The 24,847-nt window shown below is 39.1% G+C and overlaps 3 protein-coding genes across 3 annotated transcripts; all 3 read left to right on the forward strand.

Moving 5' to 3' along the window:
* The first annotated feature begins 2,549 nt into the window (after positions 1-2,549).
* On the forward strand, positions 2,550-12,700 carry LOC148572087 (uncharacterized). Its single transcript, XM_088506631.1, has 5 exons — positions 2,550-3,839; positions 10,828-11,419; positions 11,643-12,082; positions 12,211-12,273; positions 12,371-12,700. Exons 1-5 carry the CDS (start codon positions 2,550-2,552, stop codon positions 12,698-12,700), a joined length of 2,715 nt encoding a protein of 904 aa, XP_088362757.1.
* Positions 12,701-19,536: 6,836 nt separating this feature from the next.
* On the forward strand, positions 19,537-20,823 carry LOC107633450 (uncharacterized). The gene has a single exon (XM_016337077.1). It carries the CDS (start codon positions 19,537-19,539, stop codon positions 20,821-20,823), a length of 1,287 nt encoding a protein of 428 aa, XP_016192563.1.
* A 14-nt stretch (positions 20,824-20,837) lies between these two features.
* On the forward strand, positions 20,838-22,163 carry LOC107633451 (uncharacterized). The gene has a single exon (XM_016337078.1). The coding sequence runs from the start codon at positions 20,838-20,840 to the stop codon at positions 22,161-22,163; it is 1,326 nt and encodes a 441-aa protein (XP_016192564.1).
* Positions 22,164-24,847: the final 2,684 nt, after the last annotated feature.

Genomic DNA, 24,847 nt, shown 5'->3' on the forward strand with positions numbered 1-24,847 from the left:
ACCCTACCAGAATAGAAACGCCCTTCTCCCTCCAAAAAAAGAACGACTTCCTATAGTTGAAAGCGGTGGTGTGGTCAGTCGAGGTGGTTGGTGTTGAAGGTTACGGCAAACTTTGCGTGGAGAGGAAGCTGCCATCATCTACAGAGGTAAGGGTGATAATGAAGAGTTTGTGTGTTGTTTAACTGAGAATGCATGGGGTTGGGTTATGGGGGGACTGATGAGCGGATAATTTATACGCTTTTTGGCATTGTTTTTAGTATGTTTTTAGTAGGATCTAGTTACTTTTAGGGATGTTTTCATTAGTTTTTATGTTAAATTCACATTTCTGGACTTTACTATGAGTTTGTGTGTTTTTCTATGATTTCAGGTATTTTCTGGCTGAAATTGAGGGACTTGAGCAGAAATCAGATTCAGAGGTTGAAAAAGGACTGCTGATGCTGTTGGATTCTGACCTCCCTGCACTCAAAGTGGATTTTCTGGAGCTACAGAACTTGAAATGGCTCGCTTCCAATTGCGTTGGAAAGTAGACATCCAGGGCTTTCCAGCAATATATAATAGTCCATACTTTGGCCAGGAATAGACGACGTAAACTGGAATTCAACGCCAGCCTTCTGCCCAAATCTGGCGTCCAGCGCCAGAAAAGGATCCAAAACCAGAGTTGAACGCCCAAACTGGCACAGAAACTGGCGTTCAACTCCACAAATGGCCTCTGCACGTGCTACACTTAAGCTCAGCCCAAACACACACCAAGTGGGCCCAGAAAGTGGATTTATGCATCAATTACTCACTCATGTAAACCCTAGTGACTAGTTTATTATAAATAGGACCTCTTACTATTGTATTAGACGTCTTTTTGACCATCTTTGAACGCATTGTTCTTAGACCATAGGGGCTGGCCACACGGCCATGCCTGGACCTTCACTTATGTATTTTCATACGGTAGAGTTTCTACACTCCATAGATTAAGGTGTGGAGCTCTGCTGTTCCTCAAAGATTAATGCAAAGTACTACTGTTTTCTATTCAATTCTTCTTATTTCGCTTCTAAGATATCCATTCGCACCCAAGAACGTGATGAAGATGATGATTATATGTGACGCTCATCATCCTTCTCCTTTATGAATGCGTGCCTGACAAACACTTCTGTTCTACATGAATTAAGCTAGAATGAATATCTCTTAGATCTCCTAACCAGAATCTTCGTGGCGTAAGCTAGAATGATGGCGGCATTCAAGAGAATCCGGAAGGTCTAAACCTTGTCTGTGGTATTCTGAGTAGGATTCAATGATTGAATGACTGTGACGAGCTTCAAACTCGCGATTGTTGGGCGTTAGTGACAGACGCAAAAGGAGGGTGAATCCTATTCCAGCATGATCGGGAACCGACAGATGAATAGCCGTGCCGTGACAGGGTGCGTGAGCATATTATTCACTGAGAGGAGGGGATGTAGCCACTGACAACGGTGATGCCCTTGCATAAAGCCAGCCATGGAAAAGAGTAAGACTGATTGGATGAAGATAGCAGGAAAGCAGAGGTTCAGAGGAACGAAAAGCATCTCCATTCGCTTATCTGAAATTCCTACCAATGATTTACATAAGTATCTCTATCCCTATTTTATTATATAATATTCGAAAACACCATTATCACTTTATATCTGCCTGACTGAGATTTACAAGGTGACCATAGCTTGCTTCATACCAACAATCTCCGTGGGATTCGACCCTTACTCACGTAAGGTATTACTTGGACGACTCAGTGCACTTGCTGGTTAGTTGTATCGAAGTTGTGACAATTATGTATTGAGATCAGAGCACCAAGTTGCTCACGTTGCCGGGGATTGTTTGAGCCTGGACATCACAATTTCGTGCACCAGGGACTGCAGGTTTTTTTTTTTGTTTTGGGGTAAAAGAATGAGAAAAATGTATGTGAAGTTAACTGATTTAGAAATTTTGATTAGGTAGAGTTTAATCTCTGGTTTATCTACCTGTGGACAATGCAGATGGATGATATGTATGTGGTACCTGTTTTTCACCACGGAGGCCGTTTTGCTAGAAAACCCAGTGGAACTCTTGAGTATATTGGTGGGAAAGTTGAAAATTTTCCGAAGATGGACTTAGACTTTGTGAATTTTGGGGATTTGATGACATTGTTCAAGGGTTTGGGGTATGCATCATATAGGACAGTATATTGGTTTGACCCAACTAGCAGTGATTTTGAGGGTGGACTGCACATTCTGAGAGGAGATGCAGGCATCAATGAACTCTGAGAGAATAAGATGAAGAATTCAACGACGGATGAATTCTACATTTACTTCGACCATCCAGTTGATGAGCCAGAGATAGTGGATGAAGCTACTGCGGCAGAAGCAGGGGTGGAAGAGTTTGATGACCCAATTGATGTGGATAGCATCATGAGAAAGCTCCAACCATCACCATCCACAGAAGCTGATGGGCAAGAAAGTGAGGAGGATGAAATGTATAAACCTCCTCCGAGTGACTCAGAGACTGTTTCGGATGAGGACTGTTCCAGTGTTGATGAAGACGATGATAGGATGAGGAAAAAAAGAAGTGTGAAAGGAAAGGAGAAGGTTCTGCCAAAGACAAATAGCAGTGTGAAAGAAGGGACAGGGGCAGAGTCAAGTGGAGTTAAAAATAGAGGTAGAGTAAGGAATGCAAGGGGTAGTGCTGCCAAAGGTGATGGGTCTACTATGAAGACCAGAGGAACAGCCAAGCCCAAAGAAACTGGGCCAAGAGAAAAGCCCAAAAAGACCAGGCATGCTCCGAAGCCCAGAAGGAATGGGCCTAATGCAAATCAACAAAGAAGTAGGCCTGCTGTAGATGCTGAAGAACCTCTTCCTAATATGCAACCCAGGGATCTACCTCTAATTGGACTCTATGTGAGTGAGGAGGTTTCAGATGATGATGATCCGATTTATGAGTATGCATCAGAGGAACTCCACACACCAGTGTCTTCAGAGGATGAGGGAGAAAAGCATGAGTTTCCAGTTTTCAATGAAGAGTATGGTTTCGGGGAGGGTAGGTTCGAGATAGGAACAAAGTTTGCAACAATTGATGGGTTCAAAGAAGTAGTAAAAGACATGTTCATTTCTAAAGGGAGGGAACTGCTGTGGATCAAAAATGATAAAGAAAGGGTGAGGGTTGGCTGCAGAGGTGAAGAATGTCCATGGCTAGCACATCTATCCTACAACAAAATATTGTTATGTTATCAGGTAAAGACTTACAAGGCAGAGCATACATGTGCTAGAGACCTGGGCAGCAATGCAGCTGATCAACACTGGGTCAGCAAGAAAGTGGAGAAGAGAATGGCTAGTCAACCTCATATGACTACTAATGAGGCAATTGAGTTTATTAGAGAAGACTTTAATCTAGTGTTGCATCCGAAGATGGTCTACAGGGCAGTGAAAGAGGCCAAAGAGAGGATTATGGGAAATGAAAAGGAACAGTATGGGAAGCTTAGGGACTATGCCATGGAGATCATTAAGAGTAATCCGGAATCGACTGCAAGAGTTGATGTGATCCCAATCCCTCAATCCCTACCTGTCTTTGACAAAATATATATCTCCTTTGAGGGTTGTAAGCAAGGCTTTAAGTCTGGGTGTAGGCCTTTCATCCATCTAGATGGAGCATTTTCAAAGACATATCATGGAGGCCAACTACTGTCAGCGGTGGCACAGGATGCCAATAACCAATTCTACGTAGTAGCATATGGAGTTGCAAGATCGGAGACGAAGGAATCCTGGAAATGGTTCCTCACACTGCTTCAGGAAGATCTGGGTGATGCACATCAATTTGGTTGGAACTTTATGTCCGACCAACAAAAGGTCAGACTTCTACATCACTGCATATTGATGAGTTATTTTGTTGGAGAAACGAATCTCTCCCAAAACAACACAAATCTAACCGGCAAGTGCACCGGGTCGCATCAAGTAATAATAACTCACGGGAGTGAGGTCGATTCCACAGGGATTGAAGGATTGAGCAATTTTAGCTTAGCGGTTAATTTAGTCAAGCGAATCAAGATTTGGTTGAGTGATTTGTGATTTGCAGAATTTAAATTGCCTTGAAAGTAAAGGGAATTGGTAATCGACATGAAATTAAAGAGAACAGGAAATAAATTGCTGAATCTTAAAGAACAAGAAATTAAATGGCAGAAACTTAGAGTGCAAGAAATGTAAATTGCGGAATCTTAAAGTGCAAGAAATGTAAATGACTTGAATTGTAAAGGGGATTGGGACTTGGAGTTGCAGAAATTAAACAAGGAAAAGTAAATTTGCATCAAGCAGAGAAGGAGAAGATGATTTGGATCAAATCGGATCTGAAGCAAAACAAGTAAATGAACATGAAAACAGTAAACAGAGAATTGGAAATTAGAAGTTCAGATCTCAGGACCCAGAGACTAGAAAACCAAGTCTAGATCTCAATGCCTTCCTAGATCCAACAAGAACAATTGCAAGGGAATTGTAAATTGCAAGGAAAGTAGATGAAGAGCAATTAACAGAAATTAAATTCAATCAAGCAGTAAATAAAACAGAGAGATCCAATGATGAGATTGAAACAGAATTTCTTCAATTCTCCAACCCAAGATCCAAGACAATTGTAATTGAAATTGAAAGCAATAAAACTAAGAGGAAGAGAAGTGAATTCTCCTTCCCCAAGACTAAGAAATTAAAGATCACTCAATATCCAAAGCTCTCCGAAAACTATTATGAAAATTCAAAGAGAAAGCTCTAAAAGAAAGCTCTAAAAAAAAAGCTCCCCAAAGAACTTGAATTCTATCCTATTTATACACTTTCTTCCAATGATCTTCAAGCCTTGAGTTGGGCCTTTTCTCTTGGTGGAATTGGGTTGAAAGAGGCCTTGGTTGATTGCTCTTGGAGTTTGAAGAGGAACCAAAACGAACCAATTGAACCGGGTTGGAGTTTTGCAAAAGTTGGACCAAAAGTTTGAGCAAAAGTTAGGGGCTAACTTTTGCCCAAACTTTTCATATCAGCACCCATATCCAGCTGATACCAACGTTGGTGCCAAAGTTAGGGGTCTAACTTTGGCCCCAACGTTGGCCTTACCTTGTGCACTTGTGGCGCCAACGTTAGCCACCAAGTTAGGGGCTAACGTTGGCGCAAACTTTTGCTCCTCCCCTTGTAGTTTTCATGTGCCAACGTTAGCCTCAAAGTTAGGGGCTAACGTTGGCACAAACTTTTGGTGCCCAGGGAGTGTTTTTCTCATGCCAACGTTAGCCTCAAAGTTAGGGGCTAACGTTGGCGCAAACTTTTGGTGCCCAGGGGTGATTTTCATGTGCCAACGTTAGCCTCAAAGTTAGGGGCTAACGTTGGGGCTAACTTTTCACCCAAAAGTTTGTGCAAAAGTTTGAGGCTAACTTTAGGTCCAGCTTTTTGCTTCCTGGTTCAATTTCACTTATTCCATTGTCTTCTCTTTACTCCTAGCTATTCCTTCTTGCTTCAACCTTTCTCCAAGCTTTCTTCACCTATCATTAATCAACCAAACAAATCAAAGCTATGCTTAAAATCATGAGATATTCATTCTTTCATAATATGTGACAATTATAGTATAAAACCTCATGAAATAGCATGAATTCATACATGGTTGATTAAATCAAAGGAAACATGAAAATCTACCAAATTGGCTTGCTTAGAGCTCAAGAAAGTGCATAATTCTAATGAAAACAAAAGAAAAAGACTAGTTAAAATAGGCTAAGATGACTTGTCATCACAACACCAAACTTAAAGCTTGCTTGTCCCCAAGCAAGAAATGAATTATGCTCAGAGATTCTTTCAATTAAGATGGATTGAGGAACACTTGTAAAGTGCAGTGAGTGAAGTGATCAAGTATCAGTGGGGTGAACTCTAAATCATATGCTCATGCAAGGGCTTCAGTGCTCACTAGTCCTTACATATTGGGAGTCGTAGGTCTTAGGATTTTCATCCAAATGGTACCATGGAGATCTCTTTATATGTAATCACCTTGAAGCAGCTTATAGTTTCTGTGCTTTGGCCTCGACTCTAAGTATCATGTCTCAAAGCGGCTCTTTAGATAAGCTTTCAATCAATACTCCTAAACCAGTTGGTTTTAAGGTATTAGGTGTTAAAGCACCCCTAAGGATTTACTTGCTCAAGCCTCTTTCCTTGACACACTTCAACCACAAGCATTTACTAGGATAACAACTCTTTGAATTTTTGTTTCTTTCTTTCTTTTTCTGCCTAGTAATTGATGCTCAGAGCCTTGGGCCATGTTCTTTTTACTTTTGTATTTTCTTTATTTTCTTTTGTTTTGTTTGCTGCTTCTTGGATCAATAGATTTTTGAGAATCTCCACAATACTTCTTTGAACTTCATGTCCCGCCTATGAGCTCCCATGCAAGTTTTCACAAGCATGCAACCTCAATACATAATCATACAACTAGAACCACCACTTCTCCTAATCTTTTGCTTGCCTCAAAATTGTTTAATTCCTCAATCCTTCTTTTCAAAGAACTTTCATGTGATGTATTCTTGAAAATTGAGTGCAAACAAGTTTTGAAGATAAGAATGTTGTGAATGATCAAACATCTTGCTTATTGAATTATAAAGAAAAACTATGCTATGCATGCAGGCAGGGGTATATATAAAAAAAAGAACTATACTATGCAGACAGGCAGGGCAAATAAGGATACAATCCAACTTGCAATAGCAGCAATATTTGATGTAAACAATCACTTAACAATACAACCTGTTGGAGTTCACTTGCTTTCCTTCTCATCACCATTGCTGGCCTTTATGTTTATCTTTTGTTTCTTTGGTTGATGATTCTTAATCCCTCCAAAGGTTTGTATGATGCTCTGCAATGATATTGGAAGTTGCTTGTTTCCCAAGCACTTAGAAACAATGGTTAGCATGCAGGATTTATTTGTGGGCCTTTGTACTTACTTTGGTGTGAGAACACCAAACTTAGTACCTTGCCAATGGTTCTTGTGCATCAGATTAACCATGTGTAAAACTCTTTTTCAAAAATGACAAAACTGAAAACTAGGAAACAGCAGAATAGTTAACTAGTTCATCCAACATGCTTGAAGCCAGCATTATGCAGAAAATGAGAATGTGTTTTATGATGGGATTTTAGTGAAACACCAAACTTAGAATCCTTCATTCTCCCTTATATTGTTTTGGTGTGCAACACCAAACTTAGCTTCTTGCAATGTAGATAAACTAATTAACCTTTTTATTGAAATAGCTATGAAAGGAAAACTACCTCAGGTTGGGTTGCCTCCCAACAAGCGCTCTTTTATTGTCACTAGCTTGACATCCCCTGTGCTTGCTTAGTTCAGATTCTAGGCTTCCTTCTCCTTGTCCCCTTGTCCTCCTAAGTGAGGCTTTGCTTTGTGATGCTCATTCTGGATGAGTGATTCTTTTCCTTTAGCCCTTTTCTCACTCATTTCTGTGAGATTCTTAGCTAGTTGTTCCATTTGCCTCTCAATTCTCCCGAGTGAGGCCTCCTGGTGTTTGCTTATCATCCCTTGATGTGTCATCATTTTCTCTATTAAGATCTCCAAATTGGTGATCCTATGATAGTGTTGTGAAATTTGTTGGTTGTGAGGTATCTGAGGTTGGAAGGGTGGGCAGTGTGGTTTTTGCAAGTTTGGGAAATGGCTGTTGTAGTTGAAGTTCCTTGGTTCCTGATGTTGAGGTTCCCTCATTCTTAGATAAGAATGTGGCTTCCATGGTGGGAACTGTGCATTCACTGTAGTGGAGTGGAGAAAATCAAGTTATCTAGCCATTGACTCCAATTGTTGCTGAGTTTGCTGATGTAGCTGTTTGCTTTGATTCATGACTGCCTTCATTCCTTCAAGATTCATTGTATCTTTCTCTGAAGTTGCATTCTGTGGTGTCTCAAAGGAGTGTTGGTTGTTGGTTCTCTTGTCATTGAACCTTGCAGTTCCTTGACCGGTTGCTGTTGTTTCGAGTAAGTCATCTGAGAAGTGATCCACCGCTCTTCTCGTTTCTGGGGATAATCCTTCATAGAATGCTTGGAAAGCCACTTTGTCATTTGCTTTCTTGTATCTTTCCCATGCTTTGAGCAATGGTTCTTCCTCTCCTTGCATGAATGGATGTGTTCCCTCTTTCATCTTGATGTTTTGTTGGGATGTAGAGAATTTGGCTAGAAATTTGGCAACCAAACCATCCCAACTAGTGATACTTCCTTGGGGAAGAGTTTCAAGCCATTGTGCTGCCTCATCCTTTAGTGAGAAAGGGAATAGCAAGAGCTTATAGACATCATTATTGACAACATCACAGATCCTCAGAAAAATAGATAGATGCTGTTCAGGATCCTCCAATGGATTTCCACCATAGGAACAATTGTTCTCTGTTAATGTAATGATTTGCGGCTTCATGTTGGCATGTTCTTCTTTCTCAGAAACTTCATTTTCAATGATATCCTTTCCTCTGGCTGCTCTTTTTTCCTGCGACATAAAAATCAACAACGGAACACACAGTGATACTCTTGAAAATTGAGTGTAGTCAGTTGAGACAAAACTTCAAACAGTTAGTGGGTTAGTCAAAAATCAAAGAAAAAGTGCTTGATCTAGATTACCACCTCACTTAATCATTGTCAATCTAATCAATCCCCGGCAACGGCGCCAAAAACTTGATGAGTTATTTTGTTGGAGAAACGAATCTCTCCCAAAACAACACAAATCTAACCGGCAAGTGCACCGGGTCGCATCAAGTAATAATAACTCACGGGAGTGAGGTCGATCCCACAGGGATTGAAGGATTGAGCAATTTTAGCTTAGTGGTTAATTTAGTCAAGCGAATCAAGATTTGGTTGAGTGATTTGTGATTTGCAGAATTTAAATTGCATTGAAAGTAAAGGGAATTGGTAATCGACATGAAATTAAAGAGAACAGGAAATAAATTGCTGAATCTTAAAGAACAAGAAATTAAATGGCAGAAACCTAGAGTGCAAGAAATGTAAATTGTGGAATCTTAAAGTGCAAGAAATGTAAATGACTTGAATTGTAAAGGGGGTTGGGACTTGGAGTTGCAGAAATTAAACAAGGAAAAGTAAATTTGCATCAAGCAGAGAAGGAGAAGATGATTTGGATCAAATCGGATCTGAAGCAAAACAAGTAAATGAACATGAAAACAGTAAACAGAGAATTGGAAATTAGAAGTTCAGATCTCAGGACCCAGAGACTAGAAAACCAAGTCTAGATCTCAATGCCTTCCTAGATCCAACAAGAACAATTGCAAGGGAATTGTAAATTGCAAGGAAAGTAGATGAAGAGCAATTAACAGAAATTAAATTCAATCAAGCAGTAAATAAAACAGAGAGATCCAAGGATGAGATTGAAACAGAATTTCTTCAATTCTCCAACCCAAGATCCAAGACAATTGTAATTGAAATTGAAAGCAATAAAACTAAGAGGAAGAGAAGTGAATTCTCCTTCCCCAAGACTAAGAATTTAAAGATCACTCAATATCCAAAGCTCTCCGAAAACTATTATGAAAATTCAAAGAGAAAGCTCTAAAAGAAAGCTCTAAAAAAAAAAGCTCCCCAAAGAACTTGAATTCTATCCTATTTATACACTTTCTTCCAATGATCTTCAAGCCTTGAGTTGGGCCTTTGCTCTTGGTGGAATTGGGTTGAAAGAGGCCTTGGTTGATTGCTCTTGGAGTTTGAAGAGGAACCAAAACGAACCAATTGAACCGGGTTGGAGTTTTGCAAAAGTTGGACCAAAAGTTTGAGCAAAAGTTAGGGGCTAACTTTTGCCCAAACTTTTCATATCAGCACCCATATCCAGCTGATACCAACGTTGGTGCCAAAGTTAGGGGTCTAACTTTGGCCCCAACGTTGGCCTTACCTTGTGCACTTGTGGCGCCAACGTTAGCCACCAAGTTAGGGGCTAACGTTGGCGCAAACTTTTGCTCCTCCCCTTGTAGTTTTCATGTGCCAACGTTAGCCTCAAAGTTAGGGGCTAACGTTGGCGCAAACTTTTGGTGCCCAGGGAGTGTTTTTCTCATGCCAACGTTAGCCTCAAAGTTAAGGGCTAACGTTGGCGCAAACTTTTGGTTCCCAGGGGTGATTTTTATGTGCCAACGTTAGCCTCAAAGTTAGGGGCTAACGTTGGGGCTAACTTTTCACCCAAAAGTTTGTGCAAAAGTTTGAGGCTAACTTTAGGTCCAGCTTTTTGCTTCCTGGTTCAATTTCACTTATTCCATTGTCTTCTCTTTACTCCTAGCTATTCCTTCTTGCTTCAACCTTTCTCCAAGCTTTCTTCACCTATCATTAATCAACCAAACACATCAAAGCTATGCTTAAAATCATGAGATATTCATTCTTTCATAATATGTGACAATTATAGTATAAAACCTCATGAAATAGCATGAATTCATACATGGTTGATTAAATCAAAGGAAACATGAAAATCTACCAAATTGGCTTGCTTAGAGCTCAAGAAAGTGCATAATTCTAATGAAAACAAAAGAAAAAGACTAGTTAAAATAGGCTAAGATGACTTGTCATCACGTATTAGTGTATCATGTTAAATTACTGCATATTAGTGTAGGATATTAATATAATGCATGAATGTGGTAGACATTAAATTTCTGCATATTGGTGTAGGATATTAAATCACTGCATGTATGTGTTTGAAATGGAATTTAGTGCATATATGTGTTTGCAATGGATATTAGTGCATAGGTGTGAATGATATTTTGAATACTGCAAATATGTGTTTGTAATTGAAGTTATTGTAAATTACTGAATGCAATTTAAACTGCTGCATATATGTGTATGCAATATTATGTGTTGGCAGGGTCTGCTACCAGCCTTAAAGGAGGTAATGCCGAGAGCACATCATCGGAACTGTGTGATGCACATGTGGAAAAACTTCATAAATAGGTTCAAAGATATGCACATTAGAGACATCGTATGGGACTGTGCTAGGTGCACCACTGAACCAGAGTTCAAAGAGACCATGGAGAAGCTGAAGGGGGTGAATAAGGCAGCATGGGAGTATCTGATGAGGTTTGAACCAGCCACTTGGGTTAAGGCTTTCTTCAGTCATGGCCCCAAGGTGGATAACCTAACTAACAACATGTGCGAGGTATTTAATTCAAAAGTCGTTAAGTACAGAATGAAGCCAGTTTTGACTATGTGTGAGGAAATTAGGTGCTACCTAATGCGGAGAATGACCAAGCATATTAGGCTGTTAGAGCACCATAGTGGAAAGCTTGCACCCGTTCAGGAGAAAAGGTTGCAGAGGCTGATAAAACCCAATAGCAGGTGGATTGCCGAATGGGTGGGAGATAATGAACGAAAGAGATTTCAAGTTAGCAGAAAGCAAACCAAAGTAGATGTGGATTTGATCAAACACACTTGTTCATGCAATGTTTGGCAACTGACCGGTATATCTTTAATTTTGAGTGATTTTCTTTAAGGCTGATCTACTATAATGCTAGGTAATATGTTTTGAATGATTTCAGGGCTGATCTAATATAGTGCTAGGTAATATATATGTTTTGAATGCTTTTAGTGATGATATAATATATTGCTATATAATATGTTCTGAATGATTTTAGGGCTGATCTAATATAATGATAGGTAATATGGTATGTGGTTTTGATTCAGGCATGCCATGCATTTACGGTATTACTGCAATTAGAAAGAGGCATGACCAGGTAGATGATTATGTGCATCCTTGGTTATGTATGGAATCTATTCACAAAACATATGCACATTGCATAAAATCAGTTCCAAGTGAGGAATTTTGGGTAACCACTGACCAGCTGAGGCCTGCTCCACCACCCATCAAGCGACCTATTGGGAGGCCTAAAGTACACAATCGCAACAAGGATCCTGCTGAGGCTCATATTCAGGGTGACAAGCTTAAGAGAAGCTTTCAAGTGACATGCAGCAAGTGCAATGAGAAAGGCCACAACTACAAGACATGTAAGGGAGCACCAAGCAACCCAAACTGGAAACCAAAAAAGAAAAAAGCTAAGAAGACTGATGCAAACACAGAACCCTTGGAGCAGCTTCCCATATCACAATCAGCCCCTCAACCAGAGGTATCCCTGCTATTGTTTAGGATCGATCTGTACATTTTAAATTTTGTCAGTGGTTACGATGTCCTATTAACTTTTTTTTAAGGACTAATTTGTCCATGTTCTTTCCTTGTTTGATCTATGTTGCATAGGATCAAAGCCAGACACAGACTGAAAGTTTGGCTGAGAATAGTGCTGTGCAAGAGAAGTCTACAGTAAGCATCCCCCACCCTAAATAATACACTCATAATCACAATCACTTTATTCATGTCAATTCATTTGAACAACTGAATAAGTCGGTTACTTTTGCAGAATCATGTCATCAGCCAGAATGCTGCAGCAACAACACCATCCGCTCCAGTCCAAATTCCATTCAAGCCTCCATCCCAGCAGCCAAGAATGGGGCAACCCAAAACCCCAGCTACTTCCTCCAAATTCAGACCCAAGCAGACAATCAGAAGGCCCCGAGCAAGTGCAGATCCACCTTCAAATCCACCTGCAACTCCACCCCCAGATACAACCCAGACTCAAAGCACCAGTGCCAGTGTCGCTACATCAAAGGAGACCTTCAAAGTCGCTGGCAGTGAGGCCATAGGAATGAATTTCATCCCAACTCCTAGATCTAAGAATCAGAAGAACTGAACATTACTGAATGAATTTCTATTTTTTGTCATAGTCTTCAGTATAAATTAAACAACACTGTCTACTTATTGTAGTTTGGCAAACTTGTTTATATGCCAACCAGATGTTTTGTTATTTTGTGGCAAACTTGTTTATGTTTTGGATTAAGACAGATACATTGTTGTTCATATTTTGCTCATAATATATGCAGAATTACTACCTTATATAATAGCTGATTCACAGAATTACTACCTTATTTTTTGTTCAACAATGGCAATTTTCATTGAATATCCAACAATGGCAATTTTCATTACATCATCAACATTGTACATCAACTCATCATCCTCACCACTTTAAGATACATACAGCAACAACAAAAACTACACTAATCAAAGCAATATGCCACATACTCATTTTTTTCTCCTTCTCCATACATAACAGTTTCCTCTCCAACTCTTTCATTTTTTTTTCCAGTTCCTGGCTTCGCACCAGTTAAATTTTTTCTTCCAATTCCTGACTTCGCACCACATGATCTTCAATGTCTACACCTCCAACATCATCCACAGCACCCAATGCTTCAGACTCCATGGCCTTAATTTTTTTCAAGTGTTCATCAAGCCACACAAAATACCGGCAACACCGTTCTTTAATCTGGAGCAATTTTTCAGATTACACCATAATTAGACACAGAACACTCTCATCCAACTACTATAAAAATAATTGCTCACCTTGAAGAATGGACACCCGAAAAATATTCTATTGGGATTAGATGCTGTTCTTGACTTGTAAAGAATGGCATAAACGCCGCAGAAGCACTTCGGCGCAACCCCATCTCGATCACAAGCTCCAGCAACAGCGGATGAAGATCCCCGTCCAGGTCTTGTGCATGAAGAACCCCCCTCGCTCATCATGGACGATCGCACAAGCAGCGGCCATGACTTCCACCTTGCGTTTGGATGAAATAGGGCTCACTGGTGGAAACGGTGTCGTTTGGCACTTCAGGGACTAATTTTTTCACTTAAATTTCGTCCCAATCCACCTCACCGAGCGTAACGGCCATGTCATTCAGTGCCCCTCCATGTCAGCTGGCTCCGTTGCCATTTTTGGCCCAAAACGGACGGAAGGGTATAATTGTCTCCCGTTTTAAAACGTGGGGGATCGAAATGTATTTTCCAATCTTGAGGGACGAAAATGTCCCCGTTTTAAAAGGTCATGGACCTATTTGTCTTTTAGTCAAAAAATCAGGAATCAATTTGTCCTTTTCTCTATTTTTTTAGCCTGATTTTATTCTGGGCTAAAGTATGAACAGATATATAACTAAAAAGTCATTTAATTAAATGTCATTTAGACTAAATGAATCATCGACAAAAATAAGCGTGCGTGCTAAATTCCATTTCATTGATTATTTTTATTTTTTTTTAGAAAATAAATCAGACAATTAGACACCATTTTTATGCATTAATATGTTATACCTAATCATCCTAAACTTTGATCCAATATGAGCGGCCTTCGTGACCTACAAACACAGCTTAAACATTTGGCAATAGCATCACATAACTCTTGTTTACATTTGTTTTTGTTATGGATTTCATTGCCACCCGTGATTCATGAATTCTTGCTTTGATTTTCTGAAACCTTCTTTATAAAGTATTTCAACTTCCATAAGGTCGACTTTCTCTGCTTAAAGAATGCAAAAACACTCGTTAAAACACACAATTCTTTTTTCTAACTGCTTGAAGTGAAACCAAGAAAAACATATTTATTATTTCTGTTTCTTTTTATTTAACATTTACGAAAGGAGAAAAATGGATGAGATTATGACAATTGAAATGACCTGATCATCAATGCCGAAATCCACCTCTTCTATTGTTCTACCTCTTATGCACTCCCATTCATCCCAGAAATTGACCTAAAGGTGAGATATTTTAGGAAATAAATTTCACCACTCGTAAGGTGTCACAAAGGGAAATAAGCTACATCACAAACTAAATTATGCAACTTTGAAAAAACCAATAATTAGTAAGCATTGAAAAAAATTAAAAGATATCATCAATCAAAGAGGAAAGGAGAGTGAACGAAAGAAAAATTCATTATTAGCCTAAACTAAAGATAAAAAAAAAGGTAAATTACCATGTAGATTGGAGCTTTACATCCTCCTTTAATAAGCTGCATTTATATGAAAAGACGTTACAATGGGAATCTCTATTTTAATAAGACATAAATTAAATCGCTATATGCTAAATAGGACATCGAATTTAAAATTTTTTTGTCATCACGATTTACAAAATCAACATGAAATATGCAAATTTTGTACAAAGACATTATGTTCCTTTTTAACGTCATTTCAAGGTGGTGGAACACAATGTGAGCTCCACTTTTTAATAGAATACTTCTGTTTCCAACACCTTACTAAAAGTCAGGATTCAATAATTCTTTTAAGCATGCAAGTGCAAAAATTGAACATAGATTAAAATAGAAGTAGCTATAACAATTTACCAAAAAAATTTCACTGCTGAAATGGAACAACATTCACAACTCATATATCATAAATATATTACATTAAAATTATTAACATTGCAGTTCATGTTATATTCTTCTTTAGATAAAATTAGTGTCATCTAATCATCTGTTGCTGAATATTGTCTAAGCTATGATGACTTAATCATAAGTTGGAATATAAGAAACTAAAAATGAATTGCAGAAGTCTATTTGATTTCTCAACTTACCTACAGCTTAATTGTTGAAATAAATCAAATGATTAAACATGCTAATTGCTTTTTAAATAAAAAGCTAAATCAGAAAATCCTCAAAGGTTTTCAGCAATAGTCATTCAAGTATATGCTGTGTCCATGTTCAGTTTGAATAAGCACAAAAAAATTATGCTTGATAGAATGAGTAGATGATTTAAAATCATAAATATGGATACTTGGATCAATAATCCAAAAGCACTCCAAAAAATTATGCTTTATTTGCAACATGAGTAATTAAACAAAAACAGCATAGGATAAAATAGTAACGATTCAAAACCTTCATATTGCAGCAAATGCAGAACTGCAATTGCCTCTCCAAGCATTTTTGGCTGATCAAAGAAATTGGCATCCAAACCAAGGGCAAGGGAAATTATCCTTCCAATTTTCTACTCCACTTCTCTGGATTCTCCGAACAAAATAAATCAGAGCAAAAGATGAAGAAGTTATGTGAGTGTAACTTGGGCAATTCAATCACAGAAGCACACTCAACACATTCTGGAATTAATAGAGTAAGCAAACAGAGCAAAAAATCTAGAATTACCTTTTCTCTTCTGCTTTCTGCTTTACACCCTCTGACCAGTATGCCTAATACCAAAAGTAATCAAGTCAACTTCGAATGACATATAAATCAGAAACACAGCTAGATGTGATTTTGAGAATTTCAGTTGCAGAAAGGTATAAATAGTATAAAACAGCTAAACTAACCATGGAAGGAGGATCAACTAACCTTGTTGTTTGAGTTTATGTTTATGCTCATGATCACATCTATTATTGGGACCTTTGAATGTCATCACACTTTTTCTAAACTCAAGCAGCCTATCATCATATATCACTTTTTCATAGAAGTATTAGAAAAACACAAATCCAAGATTTGTTGAAGCAAGGTTTAATGAATGCAAATAAAGAAACCCAACTGTAAAATTATCTTCCAAGAAAATTCATATTGGTGTATGTAGATAACAAAACCCAACAGAGTATTTTTAACCAATACCAATTAGAGATATAAATAATTATGTAAACTTTTAGAAGAAAAATAGAAAAAATAAATTAGTATATGAACTAAATAACAACATATAGTAACGTACATTTTTAGGAACCAAAGCCATACTCATTAGTTTATGAACTAAATAAATTCAAAAGGTATCATAATTTATAATGAAAACAACATATAGTAACTTACATTTTTAGGAACCTTAAATTTATTGCTAGTGGCAATAATGGTAGTGGCAACAATGGTAGTAACTTACATTCTACTTATGAAGCACGGACACTTCTTTGATTTGTCGTGTCCCCATGTTTAAATACGACACTTATCTGACACGCGTGTCTTCTGTGTCCAACGGTGTCTTAATAAAAAGTAAATTTTTTCTCCAGACACGTTTGGACACACCTAATATCATTACGTGTCAACATGTCCAATCTTATTCTTAACATGTATTATTGACAAAAAATTTAAAAATAGTATATATTATTAATTATTAAAATAAAATGTATTTTAAATACTTTATATAATTAAAAAAGATATTAAAAATAATTTAAAAAATTAATTTTGTATTTTAATATCAATAAAATACTAAAATATCACTATAATTTATCTAAAAAATATTTTATATTTTATATATATACTGTGTCCCCGTGTCTTATAAGAATTTTAAATCCGCGTGTTCGTGTGTTTCGTGTCGTGTCGTGTCTCATGTCCATGCATCATAGCATTCTACTATGAGTTTGATAAATAAAAGAAAATATAAATAAGAATTATAAGAATGGACATATATCAAAGATAGGAAGAAGAAAAAAACCCCAAAAGTTCTAACTTAAATCCTAAACCTTAAATCCTAAATCCTAAACTTAACCCTAAATTATAAACATTAAACTCTAAACTCTAAATTAGTAATTTTTAGAATAACTTGATTAATTATAATATATATATATATATATATATATATTGAAAAGTGTAATTTTGTTAAATTAATTTTATTAATTATAGTTAAACAATATGGAGAATAATTTTATTAATTATATAGTAAGATGTTCTGTCAAATTAGTAATTTTTTAGAATAATATGGAAGGGTCAATACAAAGGAGCGACTGAGTAGGTTGGGACTGGCTAACCAAGAAGATGTGGTCTGTGTTTTGTGTAATAAAGGTGTTGAATTTGGTCACCACTTGTTTCTTGCTTGTGAGTTTTCTTGGCAGGTTTGGTGTGCATGGCTAACGTTTGCTGGGAGGCAATGGTCATGCCCAGGGACACTAAAGGAACACTTTCAGAGCTGGACTGAGTTATCAACTAGTAAGCAGGAACGCAAAAGGTGGATGGTATCTTTCTGTGCTATAATATGGAATATCTGGCTTGAACGGAACAGGAGGATCTTTCAGAATACAGGAAAAGGGGTTGACGATATTATCTACCAGTCGTTCATGAACTTTAAGGAGTGGCTAGGTGTGGATCCCTTTTGTTGTTGATGGCAATGCCGAAGATGACAAGGGGTATCATGTACTGCCTTTAACTGGTGTTCTCCTATTTGTTTATTCTCATCGCTCCACTTGTTGTGTTGAGCTTGTTCATTCAAAAAGAAAAGAATAATTTTATAGGTTACAGTAATATGATTTAAGAAATTAGTTCTTTTTTAGTAATTTTATCTATTCTATTATATAAAAATCAAATTTCTACACTTAATGATGGCGCTGGCGTGGCATACTCCGGAGAGTGTTTCCCAATTTAATTATTTTAACTCATTCAATATAATTTATTACAATGACTTAATTATATCAACTAATTGATTTGATTAAATATTTAAATATCAATTTAATTTATTATAATTGTACTTCATTAATTGTGATTCATTATATTAGTTAATTGATTTATTTATTTATAAAGTTTAAAATAAAATAAATAGTTTATTGCTTATTCTAATTGAATTTATTAAATTTAATTATATATTATATATAAATTAATAATAATTTATAAATCACTTTATATTATAATATTTAATAAAATAATTTGTAAATCACTTGATATTATATATGTATTAACGAAATATTATATATGTATTAATGTGTTAATTAAATATTATATACGCACGAAAAAATGAATACAAAGGTTGTTTATATAGTATTGATAATATTATATACGCACGGTGTATTTTTTTATTTTGGTATTATATAATATTGATAATATGCAGTGACGGACCCAAAAAATTTTAGGAGTGGGAAAAAAAAAATATATATATATATATATATATATATTAAATAAATTTTGTTAAATATTATTAATTATATGGAGATATAAAAATTAAAAAGAGTTAGCGAATATTTTTATTCTTAAAATACTATTTATTATATATAATTTATAAAAAATATTTTTTTATTTCTAAAATTTAAAATTAAAATATTTTAATTAAATTATAGATAATTTATTATCCTAACTAATCTTTTTATACACATTTAATAATAAAAGACTAAATTAACTGGCATATTAGTGCCTAATAATACATTAGTATTTATAATTTAAAATTAGAATTATATATAAATACTAGAAAAATTAAATCTTTATATGAAAAGTATGTTTATATAAAATAATAAAAACATAATTTTTATAATTTTTTTATTTTTTAAAATAATTAAATTTGTTATATATTTTTTAATTTAATTTTGATATAATGTTAGATAAAATATTTTAGGGTAAAAAACTTGATTAAACCAAGGGAGAAGAAAATTTACGGAAATCAGCCAAACTGAATTCCTAGACATCATTCAACCAGAATCAAATTATTATATAATTCGAATCTATACGTTTCGAATTAAAATCCTATGTAGTTCGATATGACTTAATTAGAATTATATGCAAGCATGAGAAACAAGTAATTCGAAACAACTCGTTTCGAATTATTAAAGAGGAATTCGAATTCAGTTAATTCGAATTACTAAGAAAGGCTTGACGAAACATAAATCGAAACATATTGTTTCGAATCAGTAAGGAATTGTAATTCGAATTTATTTTATTCGAATTATAAATATATAGTGCGAATGTAGTTGATTCGAATTACCATGAACCGGAGCTCTATATATATGTTGTGAACTCAGAGTTTTTCTCATCAAAGAGGTGAGATGGCTAGTGAGGATAGTTTTCTAGTGCTGGTACACCACAGAGGATCGATTAAGAGAAAAACTCGGTCCGACGTGAAGTTCACTGATAAGGATCCTCTATGTATTATCGTGAGGTCAACCACCAGCTACGATGCTCTCGTTAGCTCTGTGCTGGAGAAGCTTGGTCTGGAAGGAGTTAAAAGGGTTAAGAAGTTTTTCTATCGCATCCCAACGACGGTGCTCCATGATACCGTGAAGTATGATTATTTCACGATCGAGAGTGATGAGGACTTACAGGTCATGTTTCTTTGTCGTAGGCAGTTTCCCGAGGTAAGGACACCAGAGCTGTTAGCAAAGTTGGTTGATGTGGTATCTAGCTCGGGTGGTTCGAACCGGAATGTCAATACTATAGCCACGGTTGCCGGCTCGAGCTCAAGACCTGCGGTTGCTTCATCCTCCGTTCCTGTGTATGAGCCACCGATACAGCCTGTTGCCTCCCCATCGTTTGCTGTTGATATCAGCGGCAATGTCGGAGACGTGGTTCGATATGAGGAACATCTTCGGACCGAAGTGCAGTGTCCTACACCGGCCGGTGTTGGGGAGGGATTATTTGATGATCAAGATGACGATGATGTCGAGCCTGATATGATCGCTGATGACAGCGGCGATGATCTTGGAGCGACTGATCCGAGAAGGGCTACAGGTGGATCTAGTTCTGGCACACAGCAGTACCGACCCCATTTTTCATCATTGGACCTGGATGCCATGAGGCATGACGAAAATCCTGGGCAGACGGCTGGATTTGGCGCTAGAGATACGGAAGGGTCTGTCGGTATGACAGAGTTCGAGGTTGGGCAACAATTTCAGGATAAGGATGAGGCGCTGTTGAGTGTGAAGACTTACAGCATCCGCCGAGGGGTCCAGTACAAGGTCGTTGAGTCTGACTACCGCAGGTATGTTGGAAAGTGTTCTGAGTTTGGGAATGGGTGCACATGGTTGATTCGGTTGAGTCTCCGTCAGCGCAAGGGCATTTGGGAAGTGAAGCGGTACAACAGACCGCATACCTGTCTCGCCACCTCCATCTCCAGCGACCATAGGAGTCTGGACTACCATGTGATAGCGACATTCATTATGCCAATGGTTAGGGCTGATGCATCCATCAACATCAAGGTGCTTCTAAATGCCACGGCCACACACTTTGGGTTCAGGCCTACGTACAGGAGGGTATGGAAGGCGAAGCAGAAGGCCGTTGCAGTCATCTATGGGACTGGGATGAGTCGTACAACGAGTTCCCTCGGTGGGTGTTAGGAGTTCAGTTGACGATGCCTGGCACTGTAGCAGTCCTCAGGACTTGTCCTGTTCGAGTTGGGGGACAGCTGGACGAGTCTCATGCTTATTTTCATAGGCTGTTCTGGACTTTCCCCCCTTGTATCGAGGCCTTTCGTCATTACAAGCCCTTGGTGAGTATTGACGGCACCCATCTATATGGCAAGTATGGGAGAATGTTGCTTGTCGCGATTGCACATGACGGGAACTCCAACATACTCCCTGTGGCATTTGCACTAGTTGAGGGTGAGAATGCTGAGTCATGGTCTTTCTTTCTCTCCCACCTTCGTCAGCACGTGACACCTCAGCCGGGTCTGTTAGTCATTTCAGATAGGCATAACGGCATCAAGGCAGTGCTTGAGGCTCCCGATGGGGGATGGCTACCTCCGGCTGCATACAGGGCGTTCTGCATTCGACACGTTGCAGCTAATTTCGCCCTCACCTTCAAGGGAAAAGATGCCCGGAGGCTTCTTGTGAACGCCGCATATGCGAAGACCGAAGTGGAGTTCGACTACTGGTTTGACATTCTGCGCTCTGAGAATCCGGCAATGTGTGACTGGGCAAACCGAATTGAGTATTCGTTGTGGACACAATACTGTGATGAGGGTCGGAGATTCGGGCACATGACCACCAATATTTCTGAGTGTGTGAATTCAATCCTGAAGGGGGTAAGGAACCTCCCTGTGTGCTCGCTGGTTAAGGCCACATACGGAAGGCTGGCGGAGCTATTTGTCCGTAAGGGGAGGGAAGCCGAGGCTCAGATGGGTACCGGACAACAATTCAGTCAATACCTAGTAAAGTGTATCGAGGCCAACCTGAAGACAGCCAGGTGCTTCACGGTGACTGTTTATGACAGGGATAACTCGGAGTACACGGTGGCAGAGATGACTCCGACAGGTTCATTCTCACTTGGTACCTACAGGGTCTCACTAGGGTCTCAGACTTGTGATTGTGGATACTTCCAAGCACTTCATTTCCCGTGTCCTCATGCATTGGCATGCTGTGCTTATTCACGTCTTACTTGGATGCCTTATGTCCACCAGGTCTATCGCCTTAGTTCCGTTTTCAGTGTCTATCAGATGGGATTTACACCTCCCATTCCGGAGGGATTCTGGTCACCTTATGGCGGGCCTACCGTTATACCGGATCCGAACATGAGGCGTGCGAAGGAGGGTCGTCCGAGGTCCACCCGCATTCGCACCAACATGGATGATGCAGATCCGAACCGGCCAAAGAGATGTGGCCTCTGCAGGCAGCCAGGACACACTCGTCAGAGTTTTTTGCAAGCCGGACGACCCACTGGGACAGCTGGGAATGAATAGGAACATTGGCGTGTCTGTTTTTTTTTTCGTATCAGCAGCTGTATTTTATTTCAGTTAGCAATCAATGTTCTAGGTGGAACTCAGTTGTATTTTATAAGTCATGAAAGTTGTCATTCGTACAAGATATGCTTGTTGAATGTCTTTCTAATTATGTAGTTAAGTTAAATGAGTAAAATCATGGAAATGATGGGATGACTGATAATACATAACATAACATCAAAGTAACTACTGCATGAACAACTACCTTAGTGAAACCATACATAACACTGATAACCAACAAAAAAGATACATAACATAAACATAACAAGACGACATACACCACGATCCCCAAATCATCTAAAGAGGTGTGACCCCGTGAAACAACGGCGTGGAACCCGTGTCCTCTGACCTCTCCGTATAAATGGCTCCTCATCCTCAATGGAGTCATCCTCGTCATCCGGAGCTGGCTGTGTCGGCGTTCTGGGGGGGACATGCACGGGTCTGGATGATGACGGGCCGGCAACTGAATGTGACCCCAGAGTCTGGGCCGATGTTGGCGTCCCACCCAGGGCAAAAGTCTGCACAGGAGGTACCGTGGCAGGCTCGTTCAAATCTACATCTAACGGTGCCTGTGTCCCTGTCGTGTGAACCCGTCCTCGTGCAGCATCATCCTCCTGCATGATGGTCTGGATATCCTCAAGGAAATGCGGTCCACCGAACTCGGCGACAATCCCATCACTAGCAAGGAAGTCTGGAAACATGGAGCCCGGACTCACCCATGGAGTACTCTCCTGAAGTGTCTGGTCATCACCGGGAACACTGACGAAATAATCTCCAAGAGGTCCACCCCCAAGCCCAGCGTCAGTGTGACTCGTGGGATCTCCCATACCAGATCCATACCACTCACCATCATGCCCCCCCTGACAGGGCCTATCAACCCCCGCCCCATCACCTCCTCCAGCTGCATCCCCCCCAGGCTGATGGGCACCCTCTCTAGCAGCAGCCCCCCTCCTCCTGCCTCCACGCCCACGTCGTCTCCCGCCACCCCTACCTGCGTCTTCGACATCCTCCATAGCATGATCCAGCCTTGTTGCTAATCTGTACACGAGGTCCCTTGTTGCTAATCCCAGGATTGTAACCAGACCATCTGCGCAAGAAATTATACATTTTAACGCGTTCATGACTCATTCTACAAGGCACGAAATTGCTTGCACAATTGAAAATAAATACAATAAGGATACATAATACAAAACAATAACGGTACCTCGAGGCAAGGGGCCAGCTAAACGCATCAAACCCAGTAGGCCTAAAAGAAGGAAACCTCCAGAAGATCCAAGACTGCAGTAACTGTAACGGCCCAGCTAACTTCACGACATGTCTGTTGGCGACTCGGCACATGCACCGGTACAACCAACCTAGTGCCGCCGATCCCCAACTGTAGCCACCCATCTCCTCAAGCCTAGCAACAAAGGGTAGCCATCTGATGTGTATACGATTGCTGGACTTGTCGGCAAACAGCTGCGTGCCCAACAACATTATGATATAGGCACGGGCAAAGCGCCTAACTGTCTCCTCATCAGCCCCTACGGGACACTCTTCAAATGTCTCCTAGAACCAGGTGTAGTTGACTGCGAATTTCTGAACTTGGTTTTCGGGAGGTAAAACACCGAGCAACTCATGGAACCACTGCCAAGCTGGCCTCCCACCCTCAATGTAAAGGTGGAAGTCTGTCAGGCAACCACTGACGTAATGTCTGTCCACTGGCAACCCCAGCTGGTAAGCGACGTCCTGAAGCGTGATGGTGCACTCTCCGAACGGCATGTGGAAGGTGTGCATCTCAGGCCGTCACCTCTCGACGAATGCACTGACTAGGGGCTCGTCTAGTCGGAACCATCTGTCGTTCAATCTCGCAAGATGGTACAATCCGGCCATCTGCAAGTACGGAACGTACCTCTCATCAAGACGCATCCCCTGCTGCCGCTTAACGCTGGATATGCAACGCCGAGGCTGGGTAGTAGATAAACCGCATAATTAGAACAGATGCACAAACCACTAACGTATACAATATGTTTCATAAAGAACCAAAAAATAAATCGTGCGACACATCATATATTAAGCTAGCGACCAACCTTGTATACACAAACTGCTAACATAAACCACGTGCAAAAACCATTAACAAAAACAACAATCACTAACAAGTAAAACCGTTAACGAAAACCCCTAGCCTATACCTCAACCCTAAACCACTACCCTAAATCACTAACAGTCACTGAAACCACTATACAAAACCATTAAACAAAAACCACTAAGAAATAACAATAACAAAAAACCACTAACAAAAACCACTGGCTTATACCACTATCCTAAACCGCTAACACTAACAGAAACCGCTATAAAAAACCATTAACGAAAACCACTTGCCTACATCACTATCCTAAACCACTATCCTAAACCACTAACCTAAACCAGTAACCTAATCCACTAACAATAACATAAACCATTATAAAAAACCATTAACTACTACCACTATCATAAAACCACTATCATAACCCATGAAGAAATACCGCTATCATAAACCGCTTTCATCAACCAGTACCATAAACCACTAACAAAAAAACACTATCAATAGCGCATAATCATAAATCACTAACCTCTTCGTTGATTACACCGGCGATATGAGCAACTCCATCCAAACGATAAAGCCT

This window comes from Arachis ipaensis, chromosome B3 (assembly GCF_059453495.1).
Source record: "Arachis ipaensis isolate K30076 ecotype BB chromosome B3, ASM5945349v1, whole genome shotgun sequence".
Taxonomy (NCBI): domain Eukaryota; kingdom Viridiplantae; phylum Streptophyta; class Magnoliopsida; order Fabales; family Fabaceae; genus Arachis; species Arachis ipaensis.

Coding starts and splice junctions, on each gene's coding strand:
- LOC148572087 (XM_088506631.1), top strand. CDS start 2,550: ATGAGGAAAAAAAGAAGTGTGAAAGGAAAGGAGAAGGTTCTGCCAAAG. Junction 12,083..12,210: donor AATCAGCCCCTCAACCAGAG/GTATCCCTGCTA, acceptor TATGTTGCATAG/GATCAAAGCCAGACACAGAC. Junction 12,274..12,370: donor CTGTGCAAGAGAAGTCTACA/GTAAGCATCCCC, acceptor TTACTTTTGCAG/AATCATGTCATCAGCCAGAA.
- LOC107633450 (XM_016337077.1), top strand. CDS start 19,537: ATGGCTAGTGAGGATAGTTTTCTAGTGCTGGTACACCACAGAGGATCG.
- LOC107633451 (XM_016337078.1), top strand. CDS start 20,838: ATGCCTGGCACTGTAGCAGTCCTCAGGACTTGTCCTGTTCGAGTTGGG.